The 21,244-nt window shown below is 40.4% G+C and overlaps 1 protein-coding gene across 3 annotated transcripts in view; it reads right to left on the bottom strand.

The window, feature by feature from the left end:
- Window positions 1–21,244, bottom strand: part of MYB (MYB proto-oncogene, transcription factor) — a 36,950-nt gene that overhangs the window by 6,716 nt on the left and 8,990 nt on the right. The window contains exons 4-16 of one of the 3 annotated variants that reach the window (XM_083498113.1): window positions 18,291–18,362; window positions 17,434–17,526; window positions 16,376–16,596; window positions 14,038–14,272; window positions 11,886–11,966; window positions 10,933–11,037; window positions 8,907–9,164; window positions 7,484–7,843; window positions 6,113–6,252; window positions 5,192–5,306; window positions 4,964–5,093; window positions 3,933–4,039; window positions 1,510–1,617 (exon numbers count right to left, since the gene is read on the bottom strand). In XM_083498113.1, coding sequence (XP_083354239.1) covers window positions 1,510–1,617; window positions 3,933–4,039; window positions 4,964–5,093; window positions 5,192–5,306; window positions 6,113–6,252; window positions 7,484–7,843; window positions 8,907–9,164; window positions 10,933–11,037; window positions 11,886–11,966; window positions 14,038–14,272; window positions 16,376–16,596; window positions 17,434–17,526; window positions 18,291–18,362 — 2,025 coding nt within the window. Of the gene's footprint in view, window positions 1–1,509; window positions 1,618–3,932; window positions 4,044–4,963; window positions 5,094–5,191; window positions 5,307–6,112; window positions 6,253–7,483; window positions 7,844–8,906; window positions 9,165–10,932; window positions 11,038–11,885; window positions 11,967–14,037; window positions 14,273–16,375; window positions 16,597–17,433; window positions 17,527–18,290; window positions 18,363–21,244 lie in introns of all 3 variants that reach the window. The other 2 variants (XM_083498114.1, XM_083498115.1) reach the window with 2 other exon arrangements.

Below are 21,244 nucleotides of genomic sequence, written 5' to 3'. Positions count from 1 at the left end.
ACAGGGAGAAAGCTCATTCACCTGCCATTTATCAATTCTGTGGTAATAAAAGTCGAATGCAAAATTCTAGTTAAGGTAATCAGCCAATTCTACTTCATTTACTCAGAGCAAATGCTATTTGCTTAAGGAGTAATAAAAGATTTTAAATATTTTGTTGGCTCAGCTCTGTTGAAGTAGATGATCTAATGCTCTTGTCCAGAAGGGGATTATTACCATATGAGCAACTGCTGTACTATTTATCTTTGCAGCTTCACAAGACAGTGGAAAGATACCATGTTGTATGTCTGCAAGTCACATATTCACTGCTGTGGTTTGTTTTTTCCTGGTGTGTGGAGCTGTCCTCCATTATTTCATATATAATGTCGTAAACCCAAGAAACTGATCTCCCTCAAGTGCACTTTTACTGGGAAACACTAGCTGGAGAGGCCTGGTGCACTTTTGCTCTCTGCTTGAGGGCTTCCCATGGGTTTTTGGTTCGCCACGACTGGGAACAGAATGCAGGCCAAGGAGAATCTTTGGCATGATCCAGCAGGGCTCTATTTAGGTTCTTACAGCTAAAAACCTTTTGCGTTAGTAACCACAGTGGTGCCTCACAAGACGAAATTAATTCGTTCTGCAAGTTTTTTCGTCTTGCGAATTTTTCGTCTTGCGAAGCACGGTCAAATCGCAACTGCACCTCTTCAAGCGGTTTTAAGAAAAAGGAAACAAACTTGCAAGACGTTTTCGTCTTGCGAAGCAAGCCCATAGGGAAATTCGTCTTGCGAAGAAACTCAAAAAACGAAAAACTCTTTCGTCTTGCGAGTTTTTCGTCTTCCGAGGCATTCATCTTGCGAGGTACCACTGTAACCTTACCTTCTTCATAGCTAAACACAGGAAACAACCTTACACTGGGCCAGACCATTGAACCTTCTAGCTGTTTTGTCTATTCTGCAATGGCTCTCCAAGGTTTCAGAGAGATGCCTTTCCCAGCCTTATCCCACCTTTGTCATGGGAGATAAAGGGGTCTGAACGTGGGATCTTCTGCATGCAACACACATAAAGGTCCTACCATTGAAATCAAGGCCCTTCTCTAGGCTTGGCAACTTTTCCTTCCTGCCCTTCTGTCAAAATCTTGACTTTCCATTGAACTGCCTTGTGGAACTTTGCTGAAATTCATACTTACGATAGCCAATTAAAATGATCAGTCCAAGGAAACCTATACGTAAAAGAGCATGCTTCACCGCTACAAAAATGAAGTCTGTAATGGCAATAGGAGGGAATAACATCTGTGTCTTCCATCCTGTTTACATTTTGACAAACCATTCTTTTCCAGGTTGCAGAAAAAAGAATGCCACCTTTGAACCAGCATACCAAAATGTCAGCTCAGCTCTTCTGCTTTCCTTACAGCTTTTTTCATTGAATTTTATAGTCAGCAAACAATACTGCATCCAATAGTAATCTAGAAATATGTACTATTATTGTGCAAGGCATCATCGTATACTGCAAATAATTTTTAAAGGCGAATTTTACCTGAAGTGGGCTAACTGATGACCTATTTCTATGTAATGCAAATAATTTATGAGTATTGTCCTCTTCTTCTGATGCAGGCATCTTTAAACCAGAACTGGTAAGTAGATTCTGATGAAACAGTAAAAAAAATAGAGGTAATTGAAAAGGAAGAATGAATGAATATGCTGAATACATTATTTCAATGATTTAATTTCATTCATTTAAAAGAGTAACTTGGGTACAAGATGTTGCTATGCATTGTCACAGCCTGATCCTAGAACAATCACTTAGAAGGAAGTTCCAATGTGAACTTGTTCTGTGTGCATTTCTGAATTGGCTATTGTGGTGAGGTCATATAACCAAGTCTGATTGGTTATACTGAGTCATGACATTACATACACAACATGAAAAAGAGACAGTTAAAAGGGAAATGTTGTTTTGGAAAAGCTGCTGAGAGAGGCAACACGTACTGTATCAGTGAACAGGCAGAAATGATAAATAATGGCCTGGGAGTTTTCAGAGAACATCTCACCCTCCAGAAACACCAAACTGCATGCCCTTGTTGAGCATTAAGCCCCTTTCAACTCAGCAGAATGTGGGAAATTGTAGTCAAATGTAACTGGCAAGCTTAGGGCTAGTTAATGCATGAAGGGATTGAAACCACAGAACTCTATTCGTAGACTCAGGTCATGCTCCCTCACCTCCAGTGAAGAAGGAAGTGACCCTTCCTTTGTTTGGTCTCTTCCACCATGTGAAGCTGACCAGGCAACATTGGCCTGGACTTGACCAATTCAGGCCCAGACTGTGTGCTCAGAAATATTTTTCTGTATTTTGTAACCCAATAATTTTCTACCTGTGTTCAGCTTGCTGCTGCATGGAATAACACATGAATCTGACCTTTGGAGTTTGTAAGTAAAGCATTTAAACTTACTACCAGTGTGGTCGGTTCATTGTGAGAGGGTTAGAGAAGGGAAGCACTGCAAGAGGACTAAGCAGGATATAGAAAGGGTCTAACAGCTTATATTCTTCACACTTCACTGAGCTGCATGATTCTGTGATTTTAAGGCTCTCTCTTGCTGGAGAGTGTGTTTAGTTCTGTGCTTTGGATCTAGGGATCCAGCTAATTCTTTATTAACTCATCCTACAAAGGTGATTTATCTATATCTATATTCTCCACACACAGATCTTACTTAGTTCTGATTAAAGAAGCATAGGATAGGGCTGTCAGATTCTTAAAAGAGAAATCATAGTGATATTAATGAAATGTAAGGTTTATTTTCAGCAAACTACTTAAGCTAAGCTGAACATAAACAACGAAGCAGCACATTGCATTGAAAGGATCAGAATGACATGCGTACTAAAGTGGGAATTTCCTTGTCCTTTAGTTGACAGTATTAACATGCAGTCTGACTCACACAGCCCAGTAAAACTGAAAACACGCAAGGCTAAATCTGGTACCAGTCACTTTAAGGGAACAGTGAGAAATAAAATTTAAATAGCAGTAAATCGGCTTAAGTACAAGTATGGAGCAATTGGACTATATTTTGTTCTAATCCCATTTATATTAAAAATGAAATTATGCCATTTACAAAGGGTGTTGGGCAAAGAAAGTAAACATTTCACTGATTCCACTGACTTCAGCAAACACTTCAGCGATCCAATTATGAGCAGAACTTTGGCTCAGCTTTTTACACAACCTAAAGTGCACTCTGTACCAGCACCGTGCTTTTATATATACAATATAAAGAAAAACTGGTGAACTTAAGGTGAAAAATGTTTTGGCACAATCCAGCCCAAATTAAGTGCATATATATATAATGATTTTCAAACCAAAGTTAAGCGTTTTAGTGTCCTGTTCATTATAATGGGAGTATTAAACATGCCTTTAGTTAAAAACAAGAAGATTTCCACGTGCGTATCATAGGCTGTACATTTTTTTTACTACAGTGGTACCTCAGGTTACATACGCTTCAGGTTACAGACTCCGCTAACCCAGAAATAGTGCTTCAGGTTAAGAACTTTGCTTCAGAATGAGAACAGAAATTGTGCTGCGGCAGCGCAAGGCCCCATTAACTAAAGTGGTGCTTCAGGTTAAGAACAGTTTCAGGTTAAGAACGGACCTCCGGAACGAATTAAGTACTTAACCCGAGGTACAACTGTACTTGAATTTCAGAAGGGGGTGGGGGGAATAAGGTATTAGCAACAAGTGGCTCTACCTAAGGCACTTTCTCTGGGAAAAGTTTCCCAACCCTTTCCTGCAGAATTACCCATTTTGCAGACACATCAGCCCACAACAGCAGCCTGGTGACATGGTCAGAGGAAACATCTTGGTGAGACAGATGTGGCTCCTGAGCTGTATCTGCTTGTTTACCACAGCTTCCAAATATGCCATATCACAAAAAACAAAATAACAAATAACGCAAGATTCATAGCTTAATACATACCGGCACATCTTCTACAGTGGACACATGTGTGAACAGCTGTGTGTTCAGCCCTTCCCCTTCCCAATGGTTTGAGGAAAAGAAGTTTCCTGCTTTGCCTGTTGGAGACTCTACCTATAAGCAGAAAGCAGAGCTATGTTTCAAATATCAACAACTGACTTCCTCTATCCCTATTTAGCAGTACCTGTAATTGTTATTTCCAGATAAAGTTGGCCTACATCGCAAATTAGCTTTGTCAGTGTATATTAGTTCTTGAAAAGTCACTCTCTGTATGACATAACATTAAGTTCTGACGTTCAGGATTAATTCAGTTAAAAAAACAATTTAAACAATAATTTAAGCTCCTGGAAATCTAGACTGCAACTAAGTTCTTAGTGGGGCCGTCAGTGAAAAATGGTAGTCTTTTTACATTAAGTAAAAGATTTGCAAGGCTTCACTGATTTCTTGTTCCTGAGAATTCCAATAAGCCAGAGAGTATGAAATTTTTGAAATTAATGGTTTAGAAGGTTCGACATAGTTTGTTGTATGTAAGGACCAGGATAATCTATTCTCAACATATAAAAATCAGGCACCAATTGTATACTTTTTGCTGTGGAAGCAATGGCCTTCTCTGAAAGACAGAAATGACAGGACAGTAGGCCCACAAGTTACGCAGGTGTTACATTCCAGGGATCGCACCCAAAACCAAAATGGAGTATAGTCAAAACCCATTAAGTTCAATGGCGGATGGATGGCCAAAGTCACCCCCTTTTTATTATTTGCCATGTGCATGGAGCTGAATGTGCACAAGTTAAATGCATGCAAATGGCAGGCTTACTGTACTGCTTCTGTGACATATTATGGTTCACCTAATCTGTTTGCTGACAAAAATTTAAGATTGAGGAAATATTTGAACAATCTGATCCAGCTCCTGATGATCTTTAAAATTAAAACATGGCAAACTTGGCTTCTCGCCAGAGTAAGTGAATCAATTTAAGACACTTCTGGGCAATGTGAGCCCAGTTTTACGTGGTCTTAGATAAATATTGTTTAACTTGCCTCCTGTTTGATTTTCTTCAACAAAGGGGATCCATTTTCACATATGCCAGAAGCAATGTCAGTTTCATCGGACTCTTGTTTGATAACATCTTGCAGATCGTCTACAAGGTGAGCTGGTGTCTGAGGCTAAAAACGAAAAATAAGTATGCAATGAAACAACACAAAACTCTTCGTATCATCCTCATATAAATCCAATTTTTATCACGGTTTTCTCCCCTTCTTACCAGCATTTTCAAGGGTCCATATTTGAATTCTTGAGCTGCGAGTGCATTTTTAAATGGAGTTGGTGTTCTTGGAGAGCTCTCCAATATTGATCTTTTGATAGCTGGAGTTCTGAAGCTGAGTCCACAAAAGGGGGGGGGGGGGAGAGAGAAATTAGCAAGTAGTTTGAATCTTTTTGCTGAAATCCTAGTTTAGAGTAGCGTCACATTAAAAGGTTGACTTGTGTACTGCAAAGTTCTATGTTCTAAACAGCCATGTGTGCTATGGGGATAATAATGAGGGCGTATATTTCAGGGGCGCTGTGGGCACTGCTGAAATAATGTCCACGAACCTCTTCAAGCACTTAGAAATAATGATGGTGGACGCAAAGTGCCATTTGGTTGGCTTTAAAAGAGGACAGGACAAATTCATGGATGATATGGCTAACAGTACTACAGCTGGAGGCAGAATTCTTATGAACACGTTGCTGGAAATTACAGGAGAGAGAGGTCTTCTGCTCAGGTCCCACTTGTAGGTTTCCCACAAGTATGGGTGGCCACTGTGAGAACAAGATACTGGGCCACTGGACTAACCTAGCAGGCTTTGCTTTTGTTCTAATTATATGTGCCCAGAAGGAGTTCCATTATAAGATGGTAGGAACAACTGACCTAGCGGCCACCATACTAGTTCAAAAGCTACCCTACACATCTGGCCTCATTCATGTCAATGGAAGGAGCAGCTCCAAATGGACAATACTGAGCTGCCCTCCACTGAAATGAATGGGATGCTTACATTACAGAGATGCTCTGTGTGCCCAACCAAAACCCAACAAACTCTGGATCAGGGTGAAAGAAATCAAGATGCATGTTCGTAGCCTATTTTAGCTGTTCTAGTAACATGGCAAAAGTGCATTTTTAAAAAAATAATAAAGCAAGAGAAATTACATATTATTCTCCTTCTGTATCTTAAATGCTTGGTCTCTGTGAAGAGGTGCTGTAACAGTGAGTTTATGAGCACAGAGGGGAGTGGAAGTTAAAGTTGGATTGTCCAGGTCCAGGCTTTCTTGGCTTGAGGTGTTCAAGAACTGCAAATATTAAAAAAGAGAGGGCATCTCAGTTAACAGGAGTGCTTCTTCCACGAACTTACAGTGAAACTGTATCAACAGTAGCGTCATGTTGTGTGGCAGTGAGTATTTTGGTTGCGATACTCCCAAAGTAAAGTTTCACATTTCTAGTGTTTGGCCTACACAAATATATTCCTTTGGTTTTGTTACAAGATTATTTATAGAAACAAGTATTTGTTTTACCTCACTGAGTTTATTTGCCTTTGCAAAGAATGTCTAATAATATGAAAGAACCTTGGAGCTTGGTTAATGAGAAGTACTGGGTGACATCTGCCTAGGTCATGAGCAGAGTATAGCCAATGAAATCTATGGACTTGACTTCAATTATTTCAATGGGTCCACTCCAAATAAGTAAAGATATCACCCACTGAACCTTGTAGCATGAAATATGGCAACTAGATTTTTTAAAAAACATTAAACGTACCTATTTTATCCATTAAAACTGAATGTTTTACTTTCACAGAACAGAAAGTAAAAGTTGCACAGAGCTTTTCAAAATTACTATTTTGAGGTAAATATTTAATTTGCTGAAAAAGGGCTGCTACTGCAGAATTTAGGAAATAAACTTCATTAGCAGTAATGACTGTCATTAACTCAACGTGTTGTTGTTTCAAACTCTACATGTTTAAGCAGAAGTCCACAAGCCACTTAAACCAATTCACATACTCTTAATCTGTTTAGCCCATTCAATGAGATGCATATACCTTAAATATATCAAGTAGTTTGTAACTCACACCTTACTGTTCAAAAATGTTTTCAAATAATCATTTATTTTAAATCACTTGTTAGTTTGCAACGTAATTTGGACACCATTGTCCGTTTAGTGTAAATTTAGGGAGTCAGTGAACCCAAATGTGGAAAGTATGGGGTAAGAAAAAATGGTTACAGGAAACAGAAATGTTAAATTCTGATAGCTGAAGGAATGACAAGCAAGAGCAAAGCAAACAAACCGCTAACCCCTTGAAAACCACCAAGAATTAAGACACACAAGAGAAAAGCAAATTTATCAGTTAGATTGTTGGCAGTCTAAACTCCATGGTGAAGAGTAAGCTATGAGTAAATTCAAAATTGGAGAGCAATCAGTGAGTGCAGCAGGAATTAGTCATTTGTTCCAATGATTAGTTCTCCTATGTTGTTAACACCTTGCTGACTTTTGAGGATTAGTAAAATCTGTGCAGAAATCTTGCTCTACCTGTGAGGGAGAGAATGGCAGGCTTTTGACAGGGGAGCGCTTAGGAGTTGAGCTCCTGACATCAGCAAGTATGAAGGACTTATGGCCACTGGCTAAGTGGCTGGGATGCCCTCTCTTTGTGCGCAGAAACACCAACGGAGCTGTGCCACATTTTGAGCCAGCCAAGGACTTGGGCAAAGCAAGGGAATCCTGACTCAACATGGCTTTGCTCAGGTTTGAGAGAGGGTGTCCTTCAGGCCTACATGCACTGGCCTCTGTTTGCTGAAGCTGTGGGGCTTTGGCAGAGGGAGCTCGGCTAGGCGAGGTGTCTGCTTCTTCAGAGAATTCAAAACTGCTGAGATCACCCCATGATGAAGGATCCTAAAAACAATGGGGGAAGTCACGAATCTATGAGACAGTGTATGATGCCCTCTCATTATTTTTTTAAAAAAGTATAGCACTAACATAACAACTTTAATAAAAGGGAAACAAAGTAAAGGAGCCATTGTTCCTCATTTTTAAGCCATTTTGACCCAGTTTCAGTCTTTCCCGAATGAAAACTATCCTAATGGTGGATTCCTAAAAGAAGCAACTCTCCCCCTCCCTTACCAGTCTGTTACAGTCTGTGACCCATCTGCTTTATTAAGGAGGCAGGATTCTTAAGTGAAAAGGATACAGTCGAGTAGGTGATGCTGTCATAAGGAATTTGTTTTGCCAAATGTTTGGTTTCAGCCCATACTTCTTAAAGAGCCCTATGTCAGTCTTAGAATTTCTACATGAAAGACTTAGAATCTTCAAAAATGACGTGTGATTTCTCGAAGTTTTCGTAGAAGAAAATCATTAATGCAATGTGTGTTTCACAAAAAAGGAGGGATCCAGGAAGGTATGTAGAAGTGTACAGTCACTTGAAATGGAACTAAAAATATACGTAGAGTTGTGTGGTTTTTTTTGTAATGTACAGTATGAATTCACTGTTAAAAGGCACAACATATTTAGGAATAATTTTAGATATGCCAGCTCACTTAGAATAAATTTATACAAGCAACCTGAAAACACTAACAATAATGATTCTATACATGCATGTTACATGCAAATGTTTACCTGTGCTTGATAAATATTGGGAGCCCACAAACAACAAGCTAGGGCTAAATGCTCGGATTCTACCATGTTTATTCAGAAATAAGAGCCCATCTATTTAAATGAGACTTACTTCCAAGTAAGCTTGCATAGGACTGGGTTGTAAGTTGTAAATGTGCAGCAAAAAACAAAACAAAAACCAACTGCACTAAAGGTGGCCATGGTGAAAGTTTACCTTAGATATCGGATTATTCAGCAACAAAGCAAACAAGACAGACAGAATGTAAGAAAAGAAATTGATATAGAAATAGCATATGACTCCAGTCCTTATACCAGCCACACCTTAGAAGATGACCATTCTACTTACGGAATCTATCAGCTGAAGCGTTTCCGCAAATTCTAAGAGATTCTTAACATTATCCAGGAAGTTACTCTGGTGAACAATCATGCACCTTGCAGGGGATGCACTTTCTTCCGGCAAGCAGCCATGATCCACTGGTGGAGATGGAATACAATGATGATGCTCCCCCAAAGAGGAAATGGGCGCACTGTTACCACTAGTTCTGGTACTGTCTGCAATTGCGGTGCTGTGCCATCCTGGGTAATCTGACGTGTGGTTCTGTGTCTAAAGGAAAGGGGAAGGGGGGGCGGTAAAGAGGGTGCGAGAAAAAAGAGGCAGAAGGAACTTAGCAAAGAAATTGCACAAGGTATCGGATGGCTGTTGAAGGAAAAGATAAAAGTAGTTGCATCATCTAAGCATTTAATGCCCATGAAACAGTTGTCAAGATGTTTCCTTTCATCAGTGCAGCAAGAGCTTGTTTGAAAGGGTAATAAATTTATAGCTTTCATTTTGGCATTACCTCATCTTGTGCAACAACTCTGCATCCTGGGCCAGTATCTACAGTATAACAAGGAATACAGCTACATGCATACACTCTTCTTCCAAAGTCTGAGTGCACACATCTGTTTTTCCTTCCCTGTGCAAAGTAAGGAAATTGCAATATTTCCCTAGTGCAAAACTCGGTCTTATCTGTACCTTATGGATTTAGATTGTGAATTCCACATCACGTTTGAAGTCACTGGCAACTTTTCCATTGGTCTTTGCGGATTTAGATTAATACCAGTTACTTATTTTTAATATACCTTCCCTCATCTTTGCCCTATCTCTGACTAGCGCTACAGCTTACACCAATGCAATGAAAAGGCTGTAAAATCAACGCGGTTAGGAAAGCAGAAGAGCAAATTAACAGAAGTCTCTTTGCAGCATAACCATGCAAGAGAAGGCATTGCAAAACTTCAACTAAAAATTAGAAGTGGCCAAACTAACATTTCATGCACACGGTTGTGTCCCCCCCCTCCATTAACTAGAAAATGAATTAATTATTAATATGAATTAATTAGACGTAGATGTTTCCTGCTGGCTATCACCCAGGTTTTTGTTTTTTCTGCAGTTCCCGTATTAATTTTATTACATATACAAATTCAGTATAGCCAGCTCTGGGTTTCATACATGCAGTTATAGAATCTAACTTTCCTCGGAGAAACATTACCAAACATGCATAAAAATAAAAACAAATAAAATGGACCTTATTTGGGCTGTGATTCCCAAACCATTTGGTCTGGAGCAATAGTCCTGTCTCCCCAACGCCAATTCAAGGCTATGTATTCTCAACTTGCAGGGCATGTGGCACAAGTGGCCCCGGGAGGAGGATTCTGTGGCATTCTGGAATGGAGGAGACAGGCCCAGCGGTGTGGCCAGTGCAGAGACACACTCTGCCTGCCCCCTTCCATGCAGCTAGATTTTGCTAGCTAGAGGGGAAGCCGCTCCAGGCTTTGGGGCAGGGGTGAGGTTCTGAATACATACAAGTAGCACTCTTTAGAGCAGCAGTATGTGTCATACTCTGGGCTTGACTTGTGCCACATTTGCCCAAAAGGGTGAGCAAGACCGCCTGCAATGGCTTGAGGATCACAGGCCAGGAGTGCAACATATAGCTGAAGGTGAGGAATACAGCGCAGAGAGAAAGAGAAGAAAACCAAGAACCAGGCACTACATTTTCATTATGCACAGTGTTCAGAAGTTCTCAGAAACAAAGATGTCCCCTCAGGATAAAACCTGGCGGGAACTGATCGTTGCTGTTCTTTTTTAAATAGTAGTCCATTTACACATAAAAGCAAACATGGTGGAATTAGTGCACCACTGTAATTTGGAGATGGGGGGGAGAGAAGCAAATGCTTATGGGGGGTGGAGAGCGATGTGATGTCTCCTCCTCTTCAAATGGAAATATAGAGCCTTGATTAGTGTCAGAAGAAGAGGGGGAGGGAAAAGGGGTGGAAAGAGAAGCACTGGGGTAAAGCTGCTATCCCTCCGTCCAAGCACACAGTGACATTCTTACTGGTAATGCCTGTTGCCCTTTCAGTTCATTCTCAGTCGACATTAGTAGCAACTCTAATTCCTTTATTCGTTTTTCTTTCTCAGGGTCTTCATCATTATAGTGTCTCTGCAATTAAGAGTTAAGGGGAAAGAGAAGGTAAAGGCCGGGTTGGATGCTGCAGTTTACAACGATGACGATGGCTTGCGGCCTTGCAGAATTGCAGGCAAATTAGCCTGAGAGGCTCCTCTACTGGACAAAAAACCCCGGAATCTCTGCTTAATTTTATTTTTTTTGAACAGGTATTAAAGTGCAGAACACAATACCTATTCTGGATGCCTTCTGCGTACCAAACTAGGGAACCTAAGAAACCATTCCAGATCACTTTCCCTGGCCACCTTTTTAAAGAAATGAGTAGACCTCCTCACCCTGATACAACTTCTTTCTGCCAGTATGCAAACAAAAGCACTGGGTAGCCGCTAACTGTGGTCAGAAAACTGGAAGCCTGTCTCAGGAACATGTACCCTTACTCCCTTTCCTGGAGCAATTGATACTCTCTCCTCCTAAACTGCAAGTTCACCTTCAGCAATGTTGACTCTGGTGAAAGCTAACCAGGGGTTACTCTAAAACCAGGATCTGAAATCCACACCAATCTGGGGCCTTCACATTTTTAGAAAGGGAAACCCATGTTTAGCCCTAAGCTGAAAACCATGATGACAATCTGCTCAGTCACCAAGGTGGGGGAGAATTTGCTCCAGGAAGCGAAGGAGCTGTGAGGAGTGTGTGTGTCTTCTCAAGGCTGGCACCCAAATTGCTGGAAACATGGCTGCCCCAGGCCCTTCTCTATCATTTACTTTGTTAAAAGAGCTGTGCCTTTTGTCTGATTTTATTTTTTAGCAGGTTAAGGTATTTGCATGTAACTTGCATATGAAATGTATGGCAAATGGACCCCTGAAATGGATTTTAAATTTATCTACCTGAATAGCTGCAGCAGCTGGCTGGGGAACATTAACAATATTTACATGAAGTGCTACTGGATATGGGATCTGAGAAGAGACCTAGACCGAAAGACAAAGAGAGCCCAAATTAATCATGCTGTTCACACACTTCTCAATAATGTGATGGGCTTAAGTAACACACACACACACACACACACACACAAACACTGTACTTCTTATGCCAATCTTTCTACCTCCTTGAAATAAAAGAGGTGTCTCATTTTAAATTCAACAAGTTCAGTAGCCCTTTTAGGAATTCTCAAACTATGGTGATCCATTGATCAACCAATAACACCCTCCCAACCATCTATTGCTGTTTTATTAATTACTAATTTTGTTTTTGGTTACTGGATTATTTTGCAGGCCCGGATTGTATTGATTTTTATGTGGTTGTAAGGTTTTCTGTATTGCATTAATGAATGTGTCTTTTGTACTCCTGGCTCCTCCTTGAGAAATGTGCCTAATTAATTTCATAAACAACAACAAAATGGACAGATGGCATCAAGGCCACTTGTGTTGGGTTGAAGGCTAAGCATCTCAAAGTAAAAGGAGATAACAGGCCCACAGCATGATTTTTAATTCCCCAGAGAAGGGAAAGGGGTTTATGGGTTTCCCAGGAGCATCTGAATGGCCTCTGTTGAAAACAGGTCGCTGGACTAGATGGACCTTTGGTTCAATCCAGCAGGCATCTAACAAGACATGTTTCCCCACCCTTTACAACTACTTGGTGGATTGTAATACAGACAGACCATCAGATCCATTGCATGTATGGCTTCCGCAGGCATCTAAACATGAGGAAGAATATAGAGAAAGCAGTCTGTGTTATAATCCACCAATCAGTAAGAAAGCCTGACAAAAATTGGATACCAAGTTATTCTACATGTGCTTCCACTTAATTAATTAATTAATTAAGTATCTGCCCTTTATCTGTAGATCTCAGGGCAGCCCACAACGAAAAATTACAATGTCTCATGAAAGAATGTCCCTTTGAGTTCCTGCTATCAAGAAAAGCTAAATTCTGTGAAGCAGACACCTCAGATGCTGTGACAAATTAAAAAAATAAAAAGATAAGGAAGACGTGTTTAAATTGCAACCAAATGGTCCAGTGTTTGACATTTTGTATTTACTGGCAAAATTCTGAGTGGGTTCTCTCTGTATTATCATTTTTTGCCATATATCATATGGACTGTTATATTCTGTAATAAAATAATATTACAAACATAATAGAATCATAGAATTGTAGAGTTGGAAGGGATCCTGAGGGCTATCTAGTTCAAACTAGATTCATATAATCTTAGATTCATATAATCTACTTAATAATGACTATGAGTTTATAATTACTTATAACTATATAACTTATCAGCTATAACTACTTACTTCACCTGCAGCCAAATTGTAAACCAGTGGAAGTCTAGAACAGGAGAATGCTACAGGTTTAGACCCCACAGAGGAAGTACAACTACTCAATTATTACTTTCTACTTGTCAAAATCAAGACATTAAAAATGCTTTCACACAAAAATATGAGAATAGGCGTGTCAATCTATCTTACATAAGCCTATCACTGTTATCTGAATTCCCTTTTTTTTATGGAGCGCATAGTTGTAAAATTAAAAACATTGAATGATATCTAATGTAACTATAGTGAAGAGTAGAGCCACTGAAATAAATGGATTTACATTACTCAAGTCCACTGACTTCAGTGAGTTTAATTCCAAGTAGTCACCTCATCCATTGTTTTAAAAAAGAGTGAGGCCAACCCTATGGCTACAATTCTAACCATGCCTACTCAGAGGTAAGTACCAACGAATTCAATGGAGCTTACCACCAGGTAAGTGGGGTTAGCACCACAGCCATTATGCCTCTTACAGACAATTGCTAACTTGCATCCTTCCCAGCCCTAGCAGGTGGTCTGGGCACTGCTGATGCTGCAATGTGGCTAAAACTATGTACATGTGGACTTGATTAGATCCTCAGATGAGAGACCACAATGAACCTTGTGCAAAAGCAAGATATAGCAATATATCAATCATATTAGCCTCCCTTTCTCCATTCCTGCTATGGTCATGCATGGCAGTTACAATATCTCAATGATGGGGAGACCTAGCTGTCAATCGATTGAATCAGCTTACATTCTGTGTCTCAGAAATGTGGTAATAGGAGTAGTCACTGGTGGCTGGGGTCGGGGTGGAGGTTGGCAGCTGCACCGAAGGTGGGGTGTGGGTAAAGCCCATTAAATGGTTGTTCTTTGGAAAACTTGTGGCTACTGAAGGCTGGCTGACTTTGGAAGACTCCTGAAGATAACCTTCCTGTTCAACCTTTCGCCGCATCGTAGAATTCCAGTGGTTCTTGATAGCATTATCAGTTCTGCACAAGAACACAGGCATATAAAGAAGAAAGAACAACAACATGAAATTGGAATGCTTAGGCATGGTTAAGGTTAACTGGCAGGAGAGAGCAGTTAACATACAACATTACCATGGTCACCTAGGAATCTCCTTTGCACTTTAATAGTGCTTATATTGGAATATGTCATTCGGCTCACATGGGCTGAACTTCTGCTACAAGCTCACAACAGACGGGTTTTTACTGTTGTCAAAATATGCAACTATCCTCACTGCATTTCATTAGTGCCCTGCATCTGTACCTGGCAGCAAAAATTAAATAGGTAAAGCAGTGGCATAAAAAACAAACAAGTCTCCCTGAATTCCTGATTTCAGTTCTGAAGTCAACTCCTCCTGCCCCTTCTCTTACATTATGTTCCACCTGGATAAATTAATCACTCCAATCACTCATCCCCTAACATGTGACGCAACAGGCACAACCTCCCTTCAAGCTTTTCAAATACAGCCATTCCAAAAGGAACTCTGTAGCATTCCACTGCTGCATGGAGGCAATGCAAAGTGGTCATCCTCCAAGCAAACATACTAGAAAATCGAAACCAGTTCTACAATCAACGAAGCAAACATTTTTGCTCTTCTTGGGTTTGGGCTTTATTTGTGGTTCCCCCAAGATGATTGGAATTCATCCAAGGGAAGTATGCACAAGTCCTTGATGCTGGAAAGTTCTGTAGGCCTAAAAAGCACGAGCGTGTAGTGTTCTATCTTGACCCACCCTGGTGGATCTAATAAGTTTAGGGAGTGAGGGAGTATAGATCTGGGAAAGGGCAAGATGAAGCAAGAGTTAATCACTCTCTCCTAGAGCACCATTTTCCTTATCTTCAAAGGATTTCCAAGGCCTGAAGTGGGAGATCCAGATCACAGATCTCCTGCGTCATATTTAGTTTTCACCTCAGTTAACTTCCAGTCTTGGGACACAGCTTGTTAGGGCTTATGTGACCGTGGTGTTCATACTCAGTGAAAGGAATAAGATGGTGTTACTCAAAGAAAAAACAAAACAGATTTGTGTCTGTGTGTGACATTCTCCAAAAGCTGTTTAGGTGCTTGAGTAATAATTATAAATATTATCTATATTATCTTACTACATTATTAATTTAGAATGGTTTCATAATTATGCTTTAATATTATCTAAAATAAAGTTTCTGTTCATTGCAGAACTGTAAAAAGAAGAAGTGCCAGGTCAGTTATGCTTCCTCTTTTCTCACTTCTACAGGAGTAGTAGGACATGGATCTCCATAGAGGGATTGTAGAACTCTCCATATGGGAGATCAACAAGTCCAACGCCCCACACAATTCATACTATGGTAAAAATGAGTCAAACACATATTTCCTTCCATCTTTGTAACATATGAAGACGTCGTAACATTATCAGGCAAGGTCTTCTGTGTCACTGGAGATCTACACAGCCTTAAACCATCCGAGATGTTATTTTACAGAAGACCCCCAATAGCTTCCTGAGACTGCCTGTTCTATTGATCAGATACAATTTAGAAAACCTCTCCTACAATTAAAGCTAATACAGTGGTGCCCCGCAAGACGAATGCCTCGCAAGATGGAAAACCCGCTAGACGAAAGGGTTTTCCGTTTTTGAGCTGCTTCACAAGACGATTTTCCCTATGGGCTTGCTTTGCAAGACGAAAACGTCTTGCAAGTGTTCCGATTTTCCCCCGCTCCCCCCCTTTTTCTAAGGCACTAAGCCGCTAATAGACTTTTAGCCGCTAATCCGCTAAGCCTTTAATAGCCGCTAAGCCTTTAATAGCCGCTAAACCGCTAATAGCGCTAATCCGCTAATAGGGTTGCTTCGCAAGACGAAAAAACCGCTAGACAAAGAGACTCGCGGAACGGATTAATTTCGTCTTGCAAGGCACCACTGTAGTTGGTGGCTGTAGCTTTGTATCAACTTATAAAATAATGCACAACACTTTAATCTCATCAGCTTGGCCATGCACTCACTTACATTCATTAGGAGCATTGCATATGTTCTGCTAAGACGACAAAATACAGAGTTTCATCCACTCATCTCCCATCTCCACCCCAGTCTTTCCTTTAAAGTGCTATTCTCTGTCATTACCGTCCAGGAAGCAACTTTGCAATTTCTGCCCATCTGTTTCCCAGTCTCTTGTGTGCTTGGTAAATAATTCTATCTTCTTCCTCTGTCCAGGAGGTTTTTTTAACTTCTGGATTCAAATGGTTGTGCCATCGCTCTCTGCATTGTTTCCCGATCCTTCCTTTCAAGTGCTTAGCGATGACAGACCAGCGCTTGGGACCATATTTCTGCACCAGCTCTATCACCTTCAAACAAGCACAAAAACAAATAAAGTGCCACCTCTAACTTTCAGGTGTTATGCTATGGGACCAAATCACAACCATCCTCTTATGTTTCATGGAAGATCAGGGCTGTGATATGCATAAGGAATTTAGATAGGCCAGCATTATTAACCGGGAAGAAAAATGGGAATAAAAACAGGTGCAAAACTTATCAGGGACTAAAGAAGGCAGCTGAGTAGGAAAAGGTGGTATCCTGTTAATTGTCTTGTCATTAAAGTTGCCCCATGACATTTCCAGACTATCACAAATTTTGGGTGAGATTCTTGCACAACAAATCCACTCCCCCACAAACCGCGCCCCCCCGACTTTTGTGATAAGGAAAGTAAAGGGGGAAAGCACACTGGATACAACATACAATGTTCCCCCAGATTAGAATTAGTTGTCAATCAATATTCCACATAATCTAACCTCCCTGCAAACTTTGTGCAAACAAATCAGGATGCCTGGAATCACCTCTTGTATAATTATTCCCAAAGTATTCCCCAAAGATGGGAGGGAGGATTTGGGCTCAAAAACATGAGGCTTGCCTAAGGCCATCTAATGAGATAATAACTGAGACTCGAGTCAGGGACTTCCTGGTTCGCAGCTCAGTCTCTCAACCATTCTGTATCACACCACCTCTCAAGTGGACAGTTAAGCAATTATTTAAAGTGCTGCTGGAAGAAATGTTAGGGGCTGTAAAGATCAATTATTAAATAACTTAAATTACAGGTATTATTTCATCAAAGTGGATGTAGGTTGGCTGCACCCAACATTTAATGCTGATGGAACGATTAGATTAAAATAATATTGTTAACTTACTCGCTGATCTTCTTCTTTAGTCCACGGGCCCTTAATAAGTTCTGGATTTAGTACCTTCTGCCACCGATGCTGACACTGTACATCTGTCCGATTCTAACAAAAAAACCCCAACAAATTATTACATAATTGCTACAGCTGCGTGAAAAAATGCAACTTTGTTAACAAATGCCCCACAGATGCAATTCTGAATCATGATATTGCAGTATTTACACTATTATTCAGCACGCATGCTGCCTCTGCAAGTAAAATCTTTACATTTTATTGCTTACATCACCATCCAAACAAGCAAGGATCAGGCCACTGATAGAGGTAAAACTGAGATGGGGATCTTCCAAAGGAAGAGTTGGACACTATGACAGCTTCAGCTACAAAAACCTTGCAGCGCCTTCTCATATTAATTTTTGATTGTAGACAGCAGACAGATACCATAGTTGTATACTAACCTACCAGCTATTCGTTAAAAATGAATGTATAATAAACTTTACCTGCTGCTTCTCAACAAGTGTGTCAGAAATTACCAGCAGAACCACACACTTAATAAGCAATAGCAACTACGGATCAAAGCCAGTTTCTATTCTGCATTGATGCTTTTTTGTTCCATTGAGAGACGGATAGATAGATGATGTACCAACCATCTGTTTGTATATAAAATCCCCCCAAGGCTTTTAACATTTCTCCTTCCTCCATTTCATGAGAAGTGAAAGACATTTAAATGTTGGGTATACATGGTGAAGTTCTGCAAGCCTCCCAAATTGCTATAATTGTATTAAGTCCCCATCTGTAATTATGAAACAACCTCCCCTGCTTTCACCCACTGATAAATGTGTGGTTATAAACAGAAAACGAGGCCTACTTACAGGAAGGAAATTGGCAATAACTTTCCAATCTTCTGTGCCATTCTGCTCCACAAGTTTCTTTAGCTTCTCATCCTAATACGTTTCAAGAAAAGGTGATTTAAGTTCATCTGACTTGTGTGTGTGCATGTGCGTGTTTTAAAAGTCAATACTATGCATTGCTGATTGTCATAACATCTGTCAACAAGGAAAAGGAAATCTCTAGTTTGGTTGTTCTAGGCATCTTGCACACTTTTTACGAGCTATTAGCAAGATTTTGCAACTTCACTGAAATAGTGTGTCATTTGCTATTTTGGAATTGTGAGCCCGCACCAGAAGACTAAAAAGTCAGTATACTGTATGGAAGAAAAGGCAAAGTTGAATTACAGCGGAACTTTGGTTCTCAAATGGCTTAGTTGACGAACAAATCGGCTCCTGAACGCCAAAAACCCAGAAGTAAGTGTTCCAGTTTACAAATGTTTTTCGGTAGCCGAATGTCCGATGCGGCTTCCGCTTGAGTGCAGGAAGCTCCTGCAGCCAATCAGAAGCTGCCCCTTGCTTTTCGAATGGTTTCAGGAGTCAAAAACCAAGATTCCACTGTAATTGATCAGCCTTCTTCAAAAGTCCCTTCCTAGTAGCTTAATAAAATGAGGCCACAATCCTACGTACATTTATTCAGCATCACAGGCTAATACAGCCAATTCCACCAGATTTTTGAATCTAATGTATGACCTACTATACTCTTCACTTAGAACTACTTAGTGCACCACCCAACCACTGATGTGCCATTAGTGGCCATGCCGTGAATGAACATAAAGCATTATCTTGGATGACATGATCGTTATATAGGAACCTTACACAACGAATAGGAAAATTCTGCACAGCAACATTCTGTTCCATCCTCCCTTCAACTAGCACATATTGATGTACATTTTGTATTCACAACAACACAGCAAACTAAGCTAGGCTGAGCACGACACATTGCAATGACACTTAAAAGAGCAGCCCTGCGTTGAGCTTGTCCTTTTCTTTGCATGTAATAAAATGTACCTTGCGTTCTGATGTTACTATTCCCTACCCCGTATGATGGGCTAAAGGTGGCAGGGAAACACACAGTGAGATAATGCAACTTTCACTAAATGTCCTGTAAGGGGGGAATTCAATGTATGGGTGGTCTTGGCAGCAGCCCCATCATTATTGTAACATGCAGTTTCACCCACAGCCACTTGCCAAAAGCCACTCAATGAACTCCATGGCCGAACAGGAATTCAAATGCAGCTTTCACCATTGAAGTTCAACACTCTTTGTAATTGGGCCAATGGGGTTTCCAACATTATGCCAACCAACCGCATGGAGCACTACCATGAAGGAACACTTTGCACTTGCAGTTGGGGTGTAATGTTTTAATTGACACCCACCCGCCACTGCCATTATATTCAAGTACTGGCTTAATTAATTTGTTGATTGGGCAGCAAGACAGCAATCTCCATACTATTTCTGAGTATTCTCACTGACAACAAATGCATTAATCTAGCAAAATTATTTGGGAACTGCTATCTTGTCTCAATAACCTTTACTGAAAGTTTAGGAAGCATAACAGGAGGCCCCAAAGGCTATTTAGGAGGAATGAGAGTTCTGCAACAAACAGTCTAAGCTTTTACAAAAGCATTTGGGAAATGACCTGCTAATGTTTACATAGCAACATCAGTGCATGATGTTAATCAAGCCAAAACAGCTTTATGAAAATTGAACTGCACAGAAATAATGGAAGCTTAAATAATGATTCTCGATACTGCCAAGTGATTCTTTTCCCCAGTACAGAAGCGCTTATGCTGAAAATAAATATATGAGTGACAGAGTGTGAAAAAATAACTGAGGCTTATATTCACTTACCTGGGAGAAAGCCCACTCAGTGGGAGTTAGTTCTGTCTATTCAACTCTCACATTTAGACTGCTATCCTATTCACATTTACCTATTAGTAATCTCTATTGAAAGTAATGAGACCAGGTTGCACTGTGCTTGATTGCTTTCCAAAAAGGAGATAACATATTGAAAACTAGACTGGGTGGTAGATAGTCATAGTTCTTCAGTATCTTAAGAGCTGCTGTTCTAGAAATGCAGTTCAGTTGTTCAGAAACTCCAGTGGGTCCTACTGGTTTGGAGTATATTAAACAAATGGTTCTGAGGTCTTTCGTAAGGGATCAGCCTTTCAACACTTTTGTTTAATAGCTCCTGACTAAATTAGTAGTTCCCAACTCTTTAACAGTCTCATTATATATTTCTTTCTCATTAGTGACCACAGAAAGAGTACGAGAATGGAAGCAACCCCCCTATCACTTCTCTTGCAAAGCCTGGAGGTTGGTGGCCTATCTAGAAAGGATCCATAGTTTCTGCTCATCTATCTGCTGTAAGGCATTGCTATCTTGGTTCCTCATGCAGCAACCATTAGAAACATGAAGCGATGACACTGATATCAACCAAAGAGAGCCAAAGGGCAACCTTAGTATGTCCACGCTTCATTACTTTATGACCTGACCTTATGAAACAGTGCAACCCACCCCTATATAAATTTATAGAGCAAAGAATGTTTAGTGATGTTTTCAATGGCCCTGGATAACTTCAGCTCAGGAGCATGCCAGTTTGCAAACTTGTATGGCATAGTTGACCAGTTGGCCACATATAGGTCTTGTGCTATGGCTACAAATACGGCCTTATAACACAAAGGGAACTGTGGGTGTGCCCCATCCCAGTACCTTCCCCTTTCCACATGTCAATGGAGTGATTGCTGCTCTGCTGCCTTCAATGAAGAAGGGTTGGCGGGGTGTGTGCGCACATTGTGCTCCCAAGTGGGAGAGAAAATACGACTCTATTAATGCTTCTCATACCTCCTTTTCCTACTTCCATTGCTCCTGGTTGTCCCTCATCTGTTCCAATTCCATGCCATAATAGCTACATCAAAAATATCCGATGACCATAT

This window comes from Podarcis liolepis (assembly GCF_965112155.1).
Source record: "Podarcis liolepis genome assembly, chromosome: 3".
Taxonomy (NCBI): Eukaryota; Metazoa; Chordata; class Lepidosauria; order Squamata; family Lacertidae; genus Podarcis; species Podarcis liolepis.
Note: the sequence above shows the minus strand (reverse complement) of the source record. Positions and strands in the feature narration are given on the sequence as shown.